The following is a 19,717-nucleotide window of genomic DNA, read 5'->3' as shown; positions in this document are numbered from 1 at the left end:
CAACGCATCTGTTTGAACATACACACACATACACTCACACACACACACATACACTCACACACACACACATACACACACATACACTGACACAGTGGCGTAACTATAGGGAGTGCAAGGAGTGCAGCTGCACTAGGGCCCGTGGCGAAAGGGGGCCCGTCCTCGATCTCACCGTAAAAGTGAGACAACTTGACCGGGCCCCTTAAGGCAATCTGACCTGGCCCCTTTCACCGCTGTAATACCGCCAATTGAAGATCACATATGATCTAGTCTTATCAATTCGCAAACATTTCTCAATTATGGTGTCAGTTATTCAGAATTATGAGCTATCACCTGCCCAATAAACATTTTAAAAACAGTCAGTGTTAACAACAGCAAATAATTAATTTTTCCTCATTTGCCTTTTGCTGAATAAAACAAATGTCGTTTTTATTAAGTAATATTGCCCTCGAAAAATAGCAAGGATGTCTGGGTAATATTGTTGTCAAAGATTCCCGCCCACCCACACAGGATTGTTCCCATCCAGTTGTTGGAATACCACAGACAGTTGTTGTTGGGATACTACAGTTGTGTTGCATTAGCGTTTTGAAGCGAATTAGGCTACCCCATGCCATGCCCTTTAACATAAAAGTGGCTCCAGAAAGCGGCAGGAACGAAAAGAGCAAGATGTAAGGATGGCAAAGCTGTCAAAACTATCCTCATTTGGATTGTGGCGAAGCGTGTTGAAGAGGACGCTACGTCTGACCCCCAGCCCGGCAACAGCAATGAGTGTGAAACTCAGCCACCAGGGTAGGCTAATAATTACATAACGTTTACTGTCTGGTATATGCAGTTGACATGGCTATTAAAAGTCATAAAAATGCATATATAGGCCTAGGCTACCAGGCAGCGGCCAGGTTAGATATAGTAAACTGTGCAGGATGTAGTCGGAAAATAGCTAAAGCTAGATAGACTAAATGTAAACTAGCATATCTAACGAACATAAAATTAAATATTCACCATCGAAGTGACTGTTTTTTTTTACTAGTACCCAGATAGCACACATGACAGATCGAAACGTCATTCATAACGTCGGATAAGCCTCGGTAAATGATCAGATTTTCTTCTCATCTCTGTGCTCTATTTCAAACGTCGCAGATACGTCGGCTCATGACTGACTGTTCCATTATGCTCATTCCGTGTTGTAGCAAGCATAATCTAGAGCCAAAGACTCGCGAGTCAGAGCCGTTCACTTTTAAAAAACCGTAATCTATCTTCACATAGAAGGAGCAGTCGTTACCCTTAATTGTACATCATGAGTAGCCTAAATTTCCTTGCGCATCGCTAAACTGAAAACTCAATAATTTCGCCTGACGATAGGTCGGTAAGGGGCCCGTTGGTGAGATCTGCACTCGGGCCCGCCAAGTCCTTGTTACGCCGCTGCACTGACACACACACACATACACACGCATACCCACACACACACACGTCCTGTGGGGCTAGGCTGTCCACGGTTGCTATGGTAACTGGGCATGATTGGCACTCGGTAGTTGTGTCCCCCAAGACAGAATGTGGCGACGCACGCTCGACTGAAGTTCAGCACTTTCCGATCAGGAGTAGATTCATTCGACCAGACTTCCCCCTAAACACTGATCGAAAACCAGTGTCTAAATAACAGTGTTAGGAATTGAGAGGTGCCTATGGACAGTTTGTGATTGTTTCTCTAAACTTTAGAGAAACAATCACAAACTGTCTAAAGGATATGAACAGGCCTTTGGCAGTGTAAACCGTCTCTTTACATGTGATCCGTTCAAATCCTCACATACATGTACAAATCCAAAGTTGCCCTGCTCAACTGCTGAAGATCTACACACCTGAAGAACCCTTGAAGGATAGTTTGAGATTCTGGTACACGCTGCCCCATTTAGACTAGATCACACGGTAGGAAGCATATGAAGACACTGCAGTATGAGTGAGTCAGGGCAGCCCTATAGGGCAGTCACACCGTGAGGTAGAGCGTCAGGTTCTAGTGCAGAAGAGGAGGTGAGTGGTGTTCAGGAGCAGAGTCCATGAAACTGGGTAAATGGGTGACAGACCGTGTATGTTCCATATTTACTGTGTGCTCTTTTATCTGCATTTTAAAGCTGTACTAGGTAAAATAAAAAAGTGTGCCCCTTGTCTGAACCTCTGCACTGTCTTCCAACTCAAAGACAGAGGTTTCACAAAATAAGCCAAGGAGTAAAATCTGCCTCACCAAAGGCAATTGGCTGGAACAGCATTGCTGGAACATAAATGACTGGATGGGCCACTCCAAACTTTTGACATTGACATTCCACTGAAACTGAGCTGTCTGTGTTGCTAAACAACTCTTAGAGGGCATCATTAGCTTAAACATAGGGGACAAAACATTTACTGAAAGAATCTTACCTATTCTTACTTAGACAGCAGACACTGTGCTGTGTGTGTCCAAGACAAGTTTTCTTTTCTTATCTTACAAATGTAATCTTATATGTAAAGTAAAAGTTGTGTCAAGTTTAGCCATCTTACAAAGTATAGTAAGATACAATAGTAAGAAATTAAATGTTCTGTTGATTTGTTTCCTCTCATGGATATCAGTCCAACCAACTTATCAACTGCAAGCACTTGACAACATTTAGCAGTTTCGAAACAACAAATTCTTGTGTGGTTGAACTAATGATGTTTTCGTAATATAATCTCTAAAAGTGTTCTGTAAAGTTGTTGTCAGGAGCAGGCAGAAGGATGTTGAAGTTAAGAACTGTAAAATCTGCTGTATACAATACGTTATTAATGCTAGCTAACCTGTGATACCGTTTTTTTGATGAGTCTTTTCGTTTTTTTTGGCTCAAATATAACAGTCTCTCTTCCTTTACATCATGTTTCTTTCCTTTAAATGTGCTGATCCAGGACATAAACAAGCGCCTGTCTCTCCCTGCTGATATCCGCCTGCCAGAGGGCTACCTAGAGAAGTTTGCTATGAACAGCCCGCCCTTCGACAAGCCTATGAGCCGCAGGCTACGACGCGCCTCTCTGGTGAGTGAGTTCAATGTCTGACAAAACAGCCAGGACATTTTTTGGTGCACTTTTGTGGCAAAACAAAAGCGATGTAGTCCTCCTGTGTCATTGTTTGCAACTTAAAAGGTTGGCTAGGGCCATTCTCCTTCTTTCTATTGAAAATGAGATGAGGCAGGCAGAGAGAAGACTATGAGAGGCCAACACACACATACACAAACACACACACACACACAGTTATGTCTTTGACCCAGAAGGGGGTTGATTTCATTGCATACTATCATGAACCCGTCCTGAAACATTGTGGTTGAAAAACAAGGGGGATGAGAGGAAAGGGGGATGGAGGTGGGCAGATTGTCATGAATATGCAATATCAGACTCCCTTGTTATCCAATCTTCTATTCGGGCTGGCTCCTGAAGTACTCATTCTCACCCACTCACCATTTTATTTTGACTCTTCTCTCTTTTGATGTCATTTGACTTTTTAAACTGGACTCTGGTTCAAGCAGCCCCCCTGCTCGTACCTCTCTGTGGGTCTCATTGGTTTCAGAACGAAGACACTCTTTATTGTTCTGATGCTCGTTGAGTCTCGTGGTATCTCCTTCTCGCCCTTTGTGTCTTGCTCTTTCTGCGGTCTTTTTTCTCTTTGTCTTTCATTCTGTCTCTCAGATTGCTTCCTTCCTTTGTCTCCTCCACTGGGTGTTTAGCAGGATGATTCCGATGCTCCAGACTGTATTTTGGACATTTTCAAGAATCGTTTTAAACGTTAGCTGCCTTTTGAAAGAAAAATACGGATTTGATGTCTGCGACAACCCACAATGCAGAGCAGGGTGGCAGGTTGGGGGTAGGGAAGAATGCCCATGAACCCTTTTTGTCGTACTAATGCATTTTCCTTTGGGCAGTATTTTGTAGCCAGTAGTGGATGGGGGAGGGAGGTCGTATTTTTTACATTTATTTGACCAGGAAAGTCATACTGAGACTCAGGTCTCGTTCGCAGGTGAGTCCAGCTATTTGGGATTCCATGTATCTATAATTCAGCGGTCTGACGTCTCCTCATGGCTCCGTCTCCTCAGGACTCCTCCTGCCTAGAGTTACACTGGGACACCTGACAGAAGGAAACAGAGAAAGAGATAGGAGCCGGCCAGACAGAGAGAATAATGAAGGATTGAAAGGAGGAGAGAAGGGAGGAGGAGGTAGGGGAGGAAAATAAAGTATACAAATGACAAAGTGGGAATGAGGAAAGACAAATAGATGGCAATGCCGACTTAGGGAGATTGAACATGTTTTGATGGAAAGCAAACAGAACAGAGAAAGAAACCTGTTTACTTAAACTTGAACTATTTTCTAGAGTAGCAGAAGTCATGTCCCTCCCTTATACCACTCTACTTTCTAGTTTGATGTCAACAATAGTAAGTCACGTGTACTAATAAAGCATTTATCTACAAAAAAAAACCCATAGGCCTATTGCTGCCTTTTCATACAAGGATATAAAACCAGAAAGCAACCTGGTTGCCATTTTTTATTACTAGTTGAAAGTTGATAATGATGAATAAACATCTAGATCATTCTCATACATCTAGCGTATCATCTGGCCGCCAGCCAAGTCCAGTTAATATTCCTCATTTTACCAAGGCAGCAAAAATGACGTTGTTTAGTTTGAATTCAATATCTTTCATTCCTTTTTTGGTATTTTATTTAAACAAAGAGAGAAGAGGAAGAAGATGAAAACCAATCATGGACATTTACAGAATGTGACCTTGAAACCAATTATTTTGACCCCGGATCATCAATTATTTACTGAGTTGCCCAGTAAGATTCGGTGTTTTTTAATGAATTAGACATGTTGCATCATATCAAGTCTCAACATTATGCAATGTTACAATGTTACACAACACTTGAAACGGTAACTATTCACCAGATTGCGCAACCAAACGCGCTGTCAAATAAAGGTGTCTGTTTACCTGCTTTTTCCTGATAGTCTACATTTAAATGATTAATAAGAGTGATTGATATCACTGTTAATCTGATTGAATTCGAACACCTGTGGACTCCTGATGGTAAAGCCCCCTTAATGTTGCTATTGGCAGGTTCCCAGGAAACAGGTGCCGTGAAACAAACAGTTCATTGGTTGATGGAATATCTGTAACTCAGGAGAGTGGCCACATGGGTTAATGAAATGGTTTCCTCACCTCTGCTCTCTCTCTCCCTCTCTCTCTCTCTCTCTCTCTCTCTCTCTCTCTCTCTCTCTCTCTCTCTCTCTCTCTCTCTCTCTCTCTCTCTCTCTCTCTCTCTCTCTCTCTCTCTGTCTCTCCCTACACAGTATATCTCTGACAAGAATGGCCACATAAACTAACACTAAGACATGAATCACCAATCTCCCAGAGGCACAGCCTTTTCATAAGAAACAGTATTTCTCTGTCCCCAACCTGTCCTCTTTCTCTGCTTCACTCATTCCCTCTGCCTGTTTGTTAATGCCATCGTGTCACACACATGTGAAGGAAAGGAAGGAGGTTCACGAGAACAAATGAGCGATGAGGAAGGATGACTAAAAACAGATACACGTGTGTACACATACTCGTCTTCCAGCCTGGGACCCAGATGAATCTGCGAGCTCATGTTTTATTTGCATTCGCAAATTGGCCTGGCCAGTGCCAGGCTACTGCTGTTCCGAAGAGACGGTCGGCTTGTTTCCCCCTCAGCGGGGTAACCCTGAGGAGCAGTCAGGGGGGAGGGGGTGCAGTGAGGGGCTTTAAACATGAACAGCACCACAGCTCCCCAACAAGCCAGACACAAACTGACAGCAGCTGTCACTGACAGACAAGGGAGATGTGTGTGTGTGTGTGTGTAGCAGTCCGTGGGTGACAGTCTGTTTAAGCAGGCTCTGGATTGGAAATACTCGCCTATGGCAATGTATACGAGCGTTAACTCATAGGGTTGTATTCAGATTACAACACACACACACTCACACACAATACAGTTCCTTCTGAATAAGTACAGTAGCTATGTTTAAAATGCCAGCTTTGGCAGTGGGATAACCAGCATCATTGGAAAAAATGACAGATGAAACTCTTTGTCTTCGTGCACGTGTGTGTGTGTGAGAGATAAAAGTGGGCCTTGTTAAATCTGCTGTCCATATAGATCCATGCCCATCCTGGTGTGTCTGTGTGCACGTGTGTCATCCCTGTCTGGGGGCCGCGTAGCGCTGGCTTCTGGGCATGCCTTAAAGAGATCACACGCTTCATTAGCCAACTTGGTCACTGGAGACCCTTCCCCTTGGTGCGATTAGGGGCAGGCGGAGACAGTGGTCACATGACGACGGAGGAGTGGAGGGTTGAGAAGCGGCCAGAGCAAGATTGATACAGCGAAAGTGACACGTTCTAGAAGATATGGGAAGCGAAAGGGACACACTCTCGCGTTAAATTGCTCCATCAATAATGCAGCCTCGTTATATTTTGAAGTACTCATTAGTAGCTATCATAACCTCAAGTCTTTAATTCGAGGGTAGCAATTACGTTTGAAGGGAGTATATTACATCTTGAATTAGCTGCCTGCATTAGAGGGTGTATGTATGAATTAGTCGTCATTGCGCACATTTATCAATCTTAGATACACGGATATTAGCCTTAAACTTACTGCCACCTTGTGGCCAAAGGCTGTTTGTACAACTTGCAGGTGTGTGAAGTGTCAGACGGAGTGAAGGATTGAACATGTGACTGTAGACATAGTGACATCACCAGGATATGACAGGGAGATAAGGAGTTGGCATATGAGGTGATATCTGTTGTGTTGTGGGCAGGGAGCCAAACATGAGGGAGCGATGCCAACCCACGTGCTGACACACACAAGACAGAGAAAGAATGACCGGCGGCCATGTTGTGTCAATATTGTCACTGACACGAGCGTTGCAAGACTGCTATTGTAACAGGATCTCATCTCTTCTCTTTGCCAGTCTGAAATCGGCTTTGGCAAACTGGAGACCTACATAAAACTGGATAAACTTGGAGAGGTAAGGCTGACCGCATCACAGTTGCACAACGTGGACTTGCACACACTCACACGCACACACAAACACGCACCCATGAACACACCCGCAAGATTCTCTTCTCTCTGTAGGGCACCTACGCCACAGTGTTTAAAGGCCGGAGCAAGCTGACTGATAACCTGGTGGCGTTGAAAGAGATCCGATTGGAGCATGAAGAGGGAGCGCCCTGCACTGCCATCCGCGAAGGTAGAGCCCAACAATAACCTTGACCTCCTAACCAGCTGGACGCTCTCGTGTCGAGTGATTGTGTGTGTGACACTACTGACCTGCAAAATTCGACTGAATCCATTTCTGTTTGTGGAGGAGGCTGGTTTTCATATTGTACAGAATGACACTTACATGGGTTACATGTCTCTCTCTCTCTCTTTCTCTCTCTCTCTCTCTCTCACCCTCTCTCTCTCTCTCTCTCCTCTCTCTCTCTCTCTCTCTCTTTCTCTCTCTCTCTCTCTCTCTCTCTCTCTCTCTCTCTCTCTCTCTCTCTCTCTCTCTCTCTCCCTCTCTCTCTCTCTCTCTCTCTCTCTCTCTCTCTCTCTCTCTCTCTCTCTTCCTCCCCCAGTGTCTCTGTTAAAAGACTTGAAGCACGCCAACATAGTCACCCTCCATGACATCATCCACACTGATAAGTGCCTAACACTGGTGTTTGAATACCTGGTGAGTCAATGCGTAAACGCACGTGTTCCGTATCCAATGTGCTTGGCTGTTTCCCGATCACCACGTATACAGTACACCGTAGCAACTCTCTTTTTTCCAGCATCTGTTCTTCTGTTTCTCTCTCCAGGAAAAGGACTTAAAGCAGTACATGGACGACTGCGGGAGTATCATGAGTGTACACAATGTCAAAGTGAGTTTGTTTCTTGGAAACACCAATGGGGACCGTGTGGATGCATGGTGCTGATAGCACTCTCTCTCTCTCTCTCTCTTTCGCTGTCAGATCTTCCTGTTCCAGTTGTTGCGGGGCTTGGCCTACTGCCACCGGAGGAAGGTTCTCCACAGAGACCTCAAACCCCAGAACCTGCTCATCAATGACAAGGGAGAACTCAAACTGGCTGACTTTGGTAGGAGTCAACAGGGGATTTGAATTGGTATCCGTTTGTTGCGTTTGTTAGAGAAGAAGCATACATGTCTATTATCACACAGAAGAAAATCAAGGATTTGAAGCGTTTCGGTGGTCAGTCAAGGAATGGACTGTATTTACCAGGCACAGTAACCCAATAAAGTAACAGCTTTGTAGAGTAACCCTATCTCAGCTACCAGGTGCGGTGAACGACGATACCATCTCAACTTCAACTGTCAAGTGCTTGAAGATTAGGCACGTGGCTCCATTTTGGAGGATCTAGAGAGGGCGTATAGCACACAGGCGGTAGGCCAGCGAGGAAGGGGTTAAAGTTGTCAAGACAGGAGAGAACTGTACCCTAGATGAGCAGCTGCGTGGAGAACTCTGTCCGAAACAGACCCATCCTCTTCATGTTGCAACGAGAATTGTGGCAGGTCTGAGTGGTGCGACCAAAGTGTTTCTCGAAAATCCAGGTTGTCATCGAGGACGGTGCCTAGGTTCCTTGCCAAGTGAGAGGCTGCCACAGAGATGCAGTAGTCAGTAGTGATGGAGAGCTCTTGTGCTGTGTAGAATCTGGCAGGGATGACAGGAGAGGATCACAGACCTGCCTGAGACTGGAACTCAGGGTCTGGTTACCGCAGTTACAGTTTGCAAGTTCCTTGCAGGATCAAAATAGTCTGCACTACTGCTTGGTTATTAGATATTAAATTATGTGCTTTATGTCCACCAATACTAATAACATACTGCACATGTACCACATATTGTATACACTTACATACCTCAATCTATCATTGAATAATCGACATTATTTCATAAATTATTTTTATTCTCATGTTTATTATTGTACATAAAACATAATCCAGCCTGTAGAATACGTGTGAGCAGGTGTTTCAAACTGTGTTAATGTCCAAATTGTTTGTGTGGTGTGTTTGACCCAGGTCTGGCCCGGGCCAAGTCTGTTCCCACTAAGACCTACTCCAACGAGGTGGTGACTCTATGGTACCGCCCCCCTGATGTCCTCCTGGGCTCAACAGAGTACTCTACACCCATTGACATGTGGTGGGTGCACATACAATCCCATTTCCTCAGACCTCTCTTAGTCTTGACTAATGTGCTTCTCTCAAGGCCCCTGGCTCTGTGGCTTTCATCTCTTGTCTTTCAAAGTGCTCTAGTATCTAAATATACACTCATACTCTACAGAGGCACTCCCCTCTCTCTCTCTCTCTCTCTCTCTCTCTCTCTCTCTCTCTCTCTCTCTCTCTCTCCTCTCTTCCACTCTTTCTCTCTACTCCTATCCCTGAAGGCACGGTTGTACTCTCTCATCCCTCCCTCTCGCCAGGGGACAAGTCCTGCACCTCCCGCTCTGCATGCTTGTCCTCTTTTCCCTGGGTTTCGTGGTTTCAAGTTGAACTTGTCAGCAGTCTTGTGCCGGACCACATGTCCTGTGCTGCAAGCTGTCTCCATAAGCGTGGCAGAGTAGATGATTAGGCTATTGTGCTTCAATCCAACTATGGCATTTTAATGATTTAAATGCAAAACATAGCTAAAAACTGTGTTATATCTATGTTTAAAAAAAATCTTATACAAAAACTATTTTTTTACATGGGTCAAAATACAGGAAATGTAAAGGACCACCTATGAATTGTACCGACTCACTAGCAAAGTTTTCCAGCATACAGCTTTTATACTTGTATTAGTCCTGTATGTTGTTCTTCACCCAACAAACACAAGCATGGTCAAAGCCTATGAGAGCTTCCCCTGTATGTAAGTCAGATGAGGTGCAGAGTTTTGTCTACTGCTTCTGTCACTGGCCTACTGCGTGTTTGTCCCCTACTCAAGATGAAAAGCTAACTTGTTGCGCCCGAGAAAGAAAGGTAATACCAAATCGTTGTGATGTTTTGATTCTGACACACGCTGACTGTGTGGTTTGTGTAGGGGTGTGGGCTGCATATTCTATGAGATGATCACAGGAAGACCTCTCTTCCCCGGCTCCACGGTGGATGATGAACTGCATCTCATATTCCGCATACTAGGTAAGATTTCATCCCTTTTGGTGTGTGTGCGTGTAGAAGCTGAATGATCAATTCAATCCCTTCTGTCTCTCTCTGTTTCTCACTCTGTTTATGTATCTGTCTGTCTCTCAGTCTCTCTCTCTCTGTCTCTCTCCCCACATGCATTTATTTCTCTGTCGTTCTCCTTCTTTTCTTCCCTTGAGCAATCTGACGTGGTTTAGGGAGCAGAGTGCGCTTGATGTGTCAAAAATATGTTTTTTTATTTTCTCTGTTTGCGCTCTTCAATAGTCGGGTGTGAAGGTATCATCATTGGGATGGTTCTAGCTATATTCATATCATAAATGCAACACATGTCTGCAGGTGTTCTAGTTCCTTTGAGCAAATATAGTTTCCCTCTCTCAGGTACACCTACAGAGGAAACATGGCCTGGCATCACTACCAGTGAAGAGTTTAAGACCCACAAATTCCCTCGGTATCGTGCAGAGCCTCTCGTCAACCATGCACCCAGGTCTGTGTGTGTGTTTGTGTGTGATTTGGATTGTATCGTGAGGCACAAGCGTGCATGCTAATGCACATTTGGTCACAGAGTGCTCTCTGCGTTTAGTTTTGATGTCTGATTTGCTTGGAGCATTTGTCTGCCTGCTACTACGGGCCTGTTATCCTGTGACATGTTAAGATTTGAAGCTCTGACTGCAGCTAGCCTGCTACAGACACACTGCAGCTACAACAACTGAATTCCGAATTTTACAAAACACATTGGGCATGCCACTCCATCCAATGATGTATTCTAGAAATTCAAATTGTACGTTGGATGTAAAAATCAGATATTGCCATACAACACAATAGCCATGAAACAGTTCCACCAGCTGTGACCGATTTTCATTTTGATCTCTGTATTTCTGGAGCTCTGTAGGTCTAGGAATGTTACGTCAACTCCAATGAATGCAATCCGGAACACGGAGTAACATTTCCTTTTGTGTTAAACAGCCACGCTAACGCGCCTGATTTGCTCGTATTCTCTCACAGGATAGACAGCGACGGCCATGACCTGCTCTCCTTGCTACTTCAGGTAAAGAACCAATCGAAGGCGTCCAACCCCCTCCAGATGTCGATGGAGTATCTGCTCACCTCCCTCTCTGTCTCCATTCCTACAGTTTGAAGCGAAGAAGCGTGTGACGGCAGAGGACGCCCTCCGACACCCCTACTTCAAGAGTCTGGGGGAGCAGGTCCAAACACTGGCTGACAGTGAGTCGATCCACCTCAATCACCCACATCCACCATCACCACAGACTTGGTCTGGATGGAACAATAGCAACAACACCCCACCGTGTACCTTAAAGCTTTAGTTCCCCTTACTACTGGGATTACTTTTTGAGTTTGTTTCAATTTATTGGTGGTTGAATTTTATTCAGGTTCCCTGATTGGGAGTGAACTTCTTTCCCAGGATGAAACAACAGCAGCTTTTGTGGTGCTTGGTCTGCCTACACACCAGCGCATAGTAGCGGGAACATTGTTTTTCTGAACTGGAAAGTTAGATAAAACAGGGGTTTGTGTTATCCTGTCTTGTTTAATTACAAGTCCTTGGATCCCTGTCTTGACTCCTTGGTATACTCTGTTGTGGGCTTAGGAAAAATATAGTTTCCACACCCTTCACAAAGAAGTCTCTATGTACTCTTTACTGTACACAAAAACAGTTATTGGACCACAGATAACCAAAAGAAAGACAATGTTTTTTTCTTGGGTTTGAACAGGTTGGGACTGGGTTTCTCTGAAATAATTTATAATCTCTGTAGTGCATGTTTTCAGTATCCTGCAAGCATGCTGCCCAAGCCTTCGTTTAGTGGGATGTTTCAAGTTGTTTACACTGAACATAATACTCTTGTATTCTTGTTATGCATTTTCAGGTTTAGGGTGGGTATAGCTCTGTGTTTAGGGTGCTTTACTGCGGGTTTAGACCCCCTGTACTGCTGTAGATTTCCATTAAAAGCGTCTGCTAGATGAATAAAGTATTATTATTTGGTGGATCTGTCTTCTAAAGTGGGTGCTCTGCTTACATATTTTAAACTATTTTTTTACTGTAAGCACATTAGCCTGTAATTCTTTACTCTGTCTCCCAAAGACAAATCTTTAGCAAGGGCCCGCATCGACTAAAAGCCCTATGTGACCACACAACGTACGTCTGAGTCTATCCATTATGTAACTCTGATAACTCTGGGAACTCTATTCCTTTGATTCATAGAGTGCTTAGCTTCAGGGTAACCCAACATGTAGGAAAACACTATAGTAACTGCACTTTCATTTATATCAATGATGTCCAACTGCAGACCCAGAGAAACTAATGACCAAAGACTCAAACAGAGCAATGTAGATATTAGACCATAGAATTGACTACGGTTGATCGTGGTTTCTTGCTTTCAAAAAGGGATTGTCCTGTAGCATCCTGAATTGTAATACTGCAGGAGATTGACTCGCTCCTTCATTTTGTTTTCAGCTTCTTCCATTTTCGCAGTGAAGGACATCCATCTCCAAAGAGATCCAGGAAAGAGGGGTTCAGGCTTCACAGAGACAGGTGAGCCAAGCGGGGGTTAGTGAGCGCTAGGCGGCTGTGTAGGGGTAGTCAGGTCCATGTTTTGTTTCTTCTTCTTTGGGGTTCAGAATAGAGAACAAAGGGAAGAAAACCAGTCCCTGAAGGGTGAAGGGTGTGCTCTCGGTCACTCTCCATTTTCCAACTCTTCTTCTGCAGTATTGTCAGTTGCCACCTCTTTCATCTCGCTTCCTGTATCTCTTCTGACACTGTTTAGTCTCGTCACGCACTCGTCCTTTTAGGTGTGTGTCCTTTCACTGAACTATGTCTACTTCTCATACACCCCGGGGTTACTCTGACTAACTGTAGCTGGCGGGAGAGTTTGTGTTCACATAAGCAAGTCCATGAGTTGTCAACTGGGGTAAGGCTACTGGATGTGCCATGTGTAGCCAGTACCACCCTTCCAATGTGGAACATCTCAGTCAAGGAAGTGAAGTCTGGAAAGTTCCTCAACCAGATCTTGACTTTGAATTCAGTCAAATAACCCCAGCATTTCTACTGGCAGTGTAGTAACACCTGAAAGTGGTTGATTTAAATAATCACAATAGCTGTTGCTTTTTGACTTCTTTAAGTTTGTTTGACTCTGTACTGTTTTTTTCTGATAAAACCTGATACCTACTGTAGGTCAATAAAATCAATTTAGTGAATATTTGTGCATTTGTGTTTGTTTATATACATTAACAAGTAATGCCATCCAATGTACACCACTGTGTGCCCTACTTTATAGGCTAAATGCTGTGGATTTGACAGGCTTAACAAGTGCTTAGTGAGGAAGCATGTGTAGAGGCTAGTGTGAACCAAGCTACACATGGACATCTGCCTCTGTAGAGTCCAGTCAGGGCTTCAGTCTGTCTTACTGTCCGTTTCTCTGTACATGGCTTTCTCTCTCTGACTTTCTTCCTCACCCCAACCACTCTCCCTATCTCTCTCGTTCCCTGTCCTCTTCTGCCTCAATCCTTTCTTACTTTGTGTGCCCCCCCTAACCCCCCCCCCACCCTTGAAAACACCTCCACCTCCACCCCCACAACACCAAACTGCCCTCCGCCCTAAAGCAGTGGCTCTTAAGCTAGGCTCCGCCCCCTCGCAGTACTTCCAGAGAGAAGGATCCAATCTCAGGGCACAGAGTCATGCCCCGTCCTCCCCTTCTACTGGCTGAGTGGCCCCTACCATTCTGGTAAATACGCTCCTCTCTTTCAATCTGCAGTCGATACCCTCTCTTCTCTCTCCCTTCCCTCGCTCTCCGGCACTCCTGCCTCGTTTCTGCCTCATTGTTTTCCCCCCTTGAAGTTCTAAACTTCCATCCTGAACTTGATCCATGTTTGTCCTCGTACACACACCCCCTCACTCACTCAGTTTGGCTTCAGGTCCACGTGTTTCGTTCTCTCCTCTCACTTTGTTTCGTATTATTCCATTTCACTTTCATGTCCCTTCCGGAGATGTCGCTGCCCCTCCCATCCTTGTGTATGTTCTCACGCACTGTCCTCACTTTTGCTTTCTTCTCCTCCTCCGAAGCCACTCTGTATTTGTAATTCCCTGGTGGGTGAAAGGACAGTCGGGAGACATTTTGGGACATGTGGATGACAGGACTCTGGCTGAGTAAACAGAGGAATTTGAACGTGTTTTATGTTTATGTTCAGTTCTGTTTAGGTTCCTGCAGAGGGAGATGTAACCCCTCTAGTAGACTTGTAAGTCTGTGTGAGGAGTGATGCTGTGTGTTTTCGACATTTTGCATGGGTTTTTAACAATGACCTTGGACCTGATGAGTTATGAGTTATTTCTATCTTATAAGGTGCTGGTAAGTAATTATTGCAGTTAATATAATGAGGTAATAGTTCAAACACATGCTATTGGTTTGAGTTTGATTTGAATTTGATTTTGGTTGTATTTTGATTGTGACTAATGAGCAAGAGGTGCTGTTGTGAATGTATTTCCTGTGAATTATTTAGTCATCTCCATCTCTCTGTTTCTCTCTCTCTCAGCCACGGGAAGGGGTCGAAGGCAGAGTGTGTTGTTTTAGCGGGAGCGTTGGGGTGCGGATAATTGACGCACAGAGCCGTCGCACACCCCAACCCTGCCACACACACACCAAAGGAGACAAAACACACACACGCCCTGATATAGACAGACACACACACATAGAATACAGGAGAACACACTACAAAACAAAAAAACTACCCAAAACCAAGACTGAGAAGCACTCTCTCCAGATCAAAACGGTGCACAATCCAGACGGAGGACGGTGAAAAAGGAGAAGAGGAACATGAAGTGATAAAAGAAGGGGAAAGACCGTCTTCCAAACTGCCACTACCTGTACGAGGGCTGTGGTTAGCGTGTGTTCGGGGTGAGTGGAGTTTGAACAGGACTTGCACTTTTCCGTGTCAGTTCATGTGCGCAGGTGGACGGAGGGGGTGCCCCACTCGGCACTCCTCAGGAACGTGGGGACGCTCCCAAGTAGGAGGAAAGTGATTCTCTCTTTCTTTCTCATTGGATTGTTGTTGCACCTGAGAGACTAAGCCGTAGAACTCTGTTTTGTCATGTCACGACGAGCCTGAACTTCCTGACCCTTTACCACTTCCTGCTCCCGACACATACACGCCCCCAGAAATACACAGCCATGGAGGAAGTGGGTTAGCATAAGGATCCATACGTGGCCAGTTGGTTCGGTCAATATTCCTCAAATTGAAATAGTGTTGAAAGAAAACCCAACTGTCGCTCCTTTTACAATGTCAACCAACCCTACGTTCATCACCATGGCAACGCATTATCCATTGCCTAGTATTTAATCCATTGCATAGCATGTCTCTCCTCACACCCTTACCTCTATCTCGCTCTCTCCAATACACATAAACACTTGAATATGACAGTGTGCAGTCTTGCTATCGATGAAGTTGAAGAAACCTTTGCACCTTATGGCCCTTTATAGCTAAGGGTGGCTGTTATGTATTTCCTCATTAGTCACTCAGGCAGAATAGGGGACACATGTACCCCTGAAGTAAACAGTAACAACCCCTGAAGCTACTGGAGTTTCCTTTACTTAAGGGAACAAGTATGCACTTTGGAGAAGGGGTACACACCTCTCCACAACAGAAAAATGCACAAAGGAGCACTGTCCACAAACCACAGCAACAAAATAAATAAAATGCAAATCCGGCATTCCGTAGAGATCTCCACAACAGGTGGTATAACGGTCGAAATGTTGACTCCCAGGGTCAGCACACTACAGATGTAGCATGGGTCTGTCTGATGAGGGGTCAAATAACCTACCTGCTCCACCCCTGACTGCCCCTTCCTGTTCTGCCTTGACTTGAAGTTTTGTTGGTAACTGTAGCATTTCCACATGAAAAATGATATATAAAGAAGCTAAATCTGAGTATGTGTGTTTTATATGTATGCTATATCATGCAAGATTCTACTGTAAAAAAAAGGCCTCTCAATCGTGTTAAACACATGGAAAGACATGACAGACATGGCCATGGAGAAGAGTGTTGAGATGGAATGTGTCAGTAATGGGGGGAAAGGCCTCAAGTAGAAGGCAGTCGGCAAAAGATATGGTCTGTAGATGTTAGAGACCTAGAGGTGCGGAGAAAGTTAGATATATCATCCTTGAAGTCCTTAAGGCATTCAAAGAGGGATTGTCAAGTGCGATCACATTGTCTCAATGGAAGGTACATTTGTGTATTATCAGCCCAGTAATAGGAAATATTTTTCCAGAAAAAGACCTGATGGGTAGCATAACGAGAAATACAACGGTTCCCAAGGAGTACAGAAGAAGAGGAGAAAATCCTGTTCTCGTCAGAAAAATACTTCTGAGTAGGATGCCAACCCCGCATTGAGCATTGAGATCCAGCATGATTAAAACATCACCCTTCCCAGAGTCACAGCTAGAGTTCACTCGACAGGATTGCAGACTCCATGCTAAGGGCAAAGTCTGAAACTTGACTGAAAATTCTCGTTTTGATTCAGAGAGGGTACAAAGCTGAGACGGGAGATGGGACAGAAGTTCTGGAACCACTGCATGTGGACTGGGCTTTCTAATAAAGGGCTGGACCACTGGTGTCATATGAGATAACATAAACTAGAGACTAGACAACATAAAGGACGCTACACTGCTCGGGGCAGGTGGTTGGTTTCATGTGTAAGATGTTGTCATATGTGTGTAAAAAGGGGTCACTTTTTTGGTGGGAATCTTGCATCACATAGGAGACATACAAGACAACTTGTGCACAAATTTGGTAACACTTCATCTGTAGATGATCAAACTTGATGAGAAACAAAATTCCAGTTGGTTATGTCCATTTCCTAATTGGTTAGGGTGTAGCTGAGGGTTAGTTGATAGTGATTTAACATTTGTCGATCGTTGATTGAACATATAGTAATGTGTAGATCATCTACAAATGGACTATTCAAATAAAGTGTTATCACAAATTCGATGAGATTCTTTGTACTCTTTGCACCAGTTTTACCTCTTTAGATACTCAACGGTACACCCCCCTCCCCCACCTCTATCTACCTTCTTAGAAATATTTAAAAATAGAAATTTTTTAAATATATTACAAAGTATTTCACCATACCTTTAACTTGAATTAGTTTGAGGCAATGGATCATCACATATCACATATGTGATGCATCCTGGGAATACATATCCCAGGATCCTGTTCTCCGTTTAACTTTGTTGGTGGTTCCGTGGCACCATGGGAACCATAGCCGTATTGCACATTCCTTAAGCTCAGGACTAATGGGTGGCGTTGTGTTGTGGATGTGGTCTTGATGTCTCATTTAATAACTGGGCATCAGTGAATCTGGAAATAAGACTTGCATTTCATATATGGAAGCCAACAAATATCTCAGTCATTATATCATCTCAGTCACCTCATTTGCTTGGCCAAGTTCACACAGACAAATGCCAACTTATCCATCTCCATTTCTGTCCACTGTAAGAATGCATGTACCTGTATGGTCCATACAGGAGGGGTATAGAAATAGAACTGTCTGCACTTTGGGAAGATGAGAATGGGAATGGTTCTGACTGACAATTCCAAATGGAAAAAGGTCAACTCCCAGCGCTATTTGCCCTGTAGTAAAGGTTGTATTTTCTGCAGGCTCTATAGCTCGCTCAGTAGGTTGGTTACTCCACAAAGATTTCATATGCGTACGTTGCAGCTATTTATTTATTTGAGTGAAAGCTCTTAACCTACCTGTCACTGGTAAACACAACAAAACAATGTAGGAATGAGGAACCAGAAAACCCCAAACAAATGTGTCACAGACCACATGGCTATCCTGTGTCAAGACGATATGTAAATGTGACTAAGAGGATACAAAGAAGATAATTGCCTGATTTTAGAGTAGGATATGTTTGTTCTCCGACTGTCTGTGCCTGAGACCTCTGGAGCTCCAGAAAGTGAGAGAGTATGCAGCATGTGTGGAGATGATCCCTTGATCTCTAAATATAAAGTGTACAGGTTTGATACAGTCGAGTTTGTTCTTTTCCCTATCATGAAAACCATAGCAATATTTCTGTATTGATCACCAGACTTGAGGGTAGGATATGTTGGCAGAGAATGAGTAGAGTGATTGCGAATGATTACACTGTGAGAGATCAGTAGAACAGGTTTTTCTGGTGTTTAAATTGCTGTATTTTAAGGATGGAAATTCATTATTGTATCCATTACTGAAAACCATACAGTTCATAGGACAGAGGCTTATTACTGTGTGCAAGGTGTGCGTTTGCATATCAAGCAGTTCTGGCTTTGCATAATAATTAGACCGTTACAAATGTTAAAACAATAAGTTGTGGCTTAATGGGACAAATAAGACGTCATAAAAATACTCATTTCAACATCTCAAATTCTTTCGCATATTTTGTCTTCACCTTAAATTATGTAATCATAGAGATGGTATGACTACGGTAGTCTGAACAAGGTGGGAGTTTTACGTATGCTGCATTTTCTGGGCCAAGAAGATGGTTTGTGTAAATATGTTTGGGTCATTCATTGTGAATTCAACCCACCCAACATTTCTATTGTTGTTTCTGTAGTTTAATTGGATCAATTAAAGGCAGGGTCGGTAATGTTGTTGTGATGCCCTTTTTGTCACATTTGCTGAAATAAACTTCAAATCCCAATATCAATTAATACATCAAAAGGTTTAACATTAAAAGTGCATTAATTAATTATATGGGCTACTTGACTGTCTGCCAACCTTACTCCCGGCTGTAGTTAGGCAGCACGTTCATGTATTTTGGGGGAGTGGTTTTGAAGGGAGGGGATGGGCTATTTTGGGTTGAATTCTTTAGAACTCAAAACAAAGGTTTGCAACACTTACCTACTCTGCCTTAAAGTATATTTGAAGCATATTACTTTGTCTGAATTTTGTGAGTTGTGCTAATGAATTGCATAGAATCACCCATTTAATTGATTTAATTGATGTTCAATTAGATTAAAACCACAAATATCATTTGAATCAAAAAAACATAATTGAGAAAATAAAGTATAAAGTTATGAACTGGTGTTTTTCAAAACACTTTGTTCCTGGTGTGAAATATTACAAATGTAAGTGTATTCACTAAATTCATATTCTGAAGTATAAGTCCAGGCATCAGACTACATTAAATTCTGTCTCACTGTTATAGAACAATTTAACTGCTAGTGACTTCTGAAACTCGACTTGCTAGTGCATGACGACATTCATTATTAAAATGAGTACAGAACAACATCACCTACAATTCTGGCACAGATATTTCCTTTTTTCAAAGACACTGTAGTCAAAACTCAGGCTAAGGATTGTGGCTTAAGTAGATTCCACCATGCTGATTGAACCAGTGATAAGACTAGTGTTCAATGTTGAAAACCTGTATGCAATGCTAGTTTCTGATTTCTGACAGTTTCCATGATCAGTAAAACAAAAGAACACAGTTGCCAGACATTTACAACACACATCTTACAATGCTTCAAAAACGCTGTCAAGTGAAGGGGGCGGGGTTTAACCATCTCGCCATTTTGATTGGTTGATTAGATTGG

At 43.5% G+C, this 19,717-nt stretch overlaps 1 protein-coding gene across 5 annotated transcripts in view; it reads left to right on the top strand.

The window, feature by feature from the left end:
- Positions 1-17,131, top strand: part of LOC124480263 (cyclin-dependent kinase 17-like) — a 35,992-nt gene extending 18,861 nt beyond the window's left edge. For 3 of the 5 annotated variants that reach the window (XM_047039391.1, XM_047039388.1, XM_047039390.1), the window contains 14 exons: positions 2,902-3,027; positions 6,956-7,012; positions 7,120-7,234; positions 7,605-7,699; positions 7,827-7,889; positions 7,980-8,103; positions 9,041-9,161; positions 10,038-10,135; positions 10,517-10,622; positions 11,141-11,183; positions 11,269-11,359; positions 12,606-12,683; positions 13,751-13,872; positions 14,678-17,131. In XM_047039391.1, coding sequence (XP_046895347.1) covers positions 2,902-3,027; positions 6,956-7,012; positions 7,120-7,234; positions 7,605-7,699; positions 7,827-7,889; positions 7,980-8,103; positions 9,041-9,161; positions 10,038-10,135; positions 10,517-10,622; positions 11,141-11,183; positions 11,269-11,359; positions 12,606-12,683; positions 13,751-13,854 — 1,221 coding nt within the window. In that variant the 3' untranslated portion in view covers positions 13,855-13,872; positions 14,678-17,131. The remainder of the gene's footprint in view (positions 1-2,901; positions 3,028-6,955; positions 7,013-7,119; positions 7,235-7,604; positions 7,700-7,826; positions 7,890-7,979; positions 8,104-9,040; positions 9,162-10,037; positions 10,136-10,516; positions 10,623-11,140; positions 11,184-11,268; positions 11,360-12,605; positions 12,684-13,750; positions 13,873-14,677) is intronic. The other 2 variants (XM_047039389.1, XM_047039392.1) reach the window with 1 other exon arrangement.
- Positions 17,132-19,717: the final 2,586 nt, after the last annotated feature.

Source organism: Hypomesus transpacificus, chromosome 18 (genome assembly GCF_021917145.1).
Source record: "Hypomesus transpacificus isolate Combined female chromosome 18, fHypTra1, whole genome shotgun sequence".
NCBI classification, from domain to species: domain Eukaryota; kingdom Metazoa; phylum Chordata; class Actinopteri; order Osmeriformes; family Osmeridae; genus Hypomesus; species Hypomesus transpacificus.
This window is presented reverse-complemented; position numbering and strand designations above follow the sequence as displayed.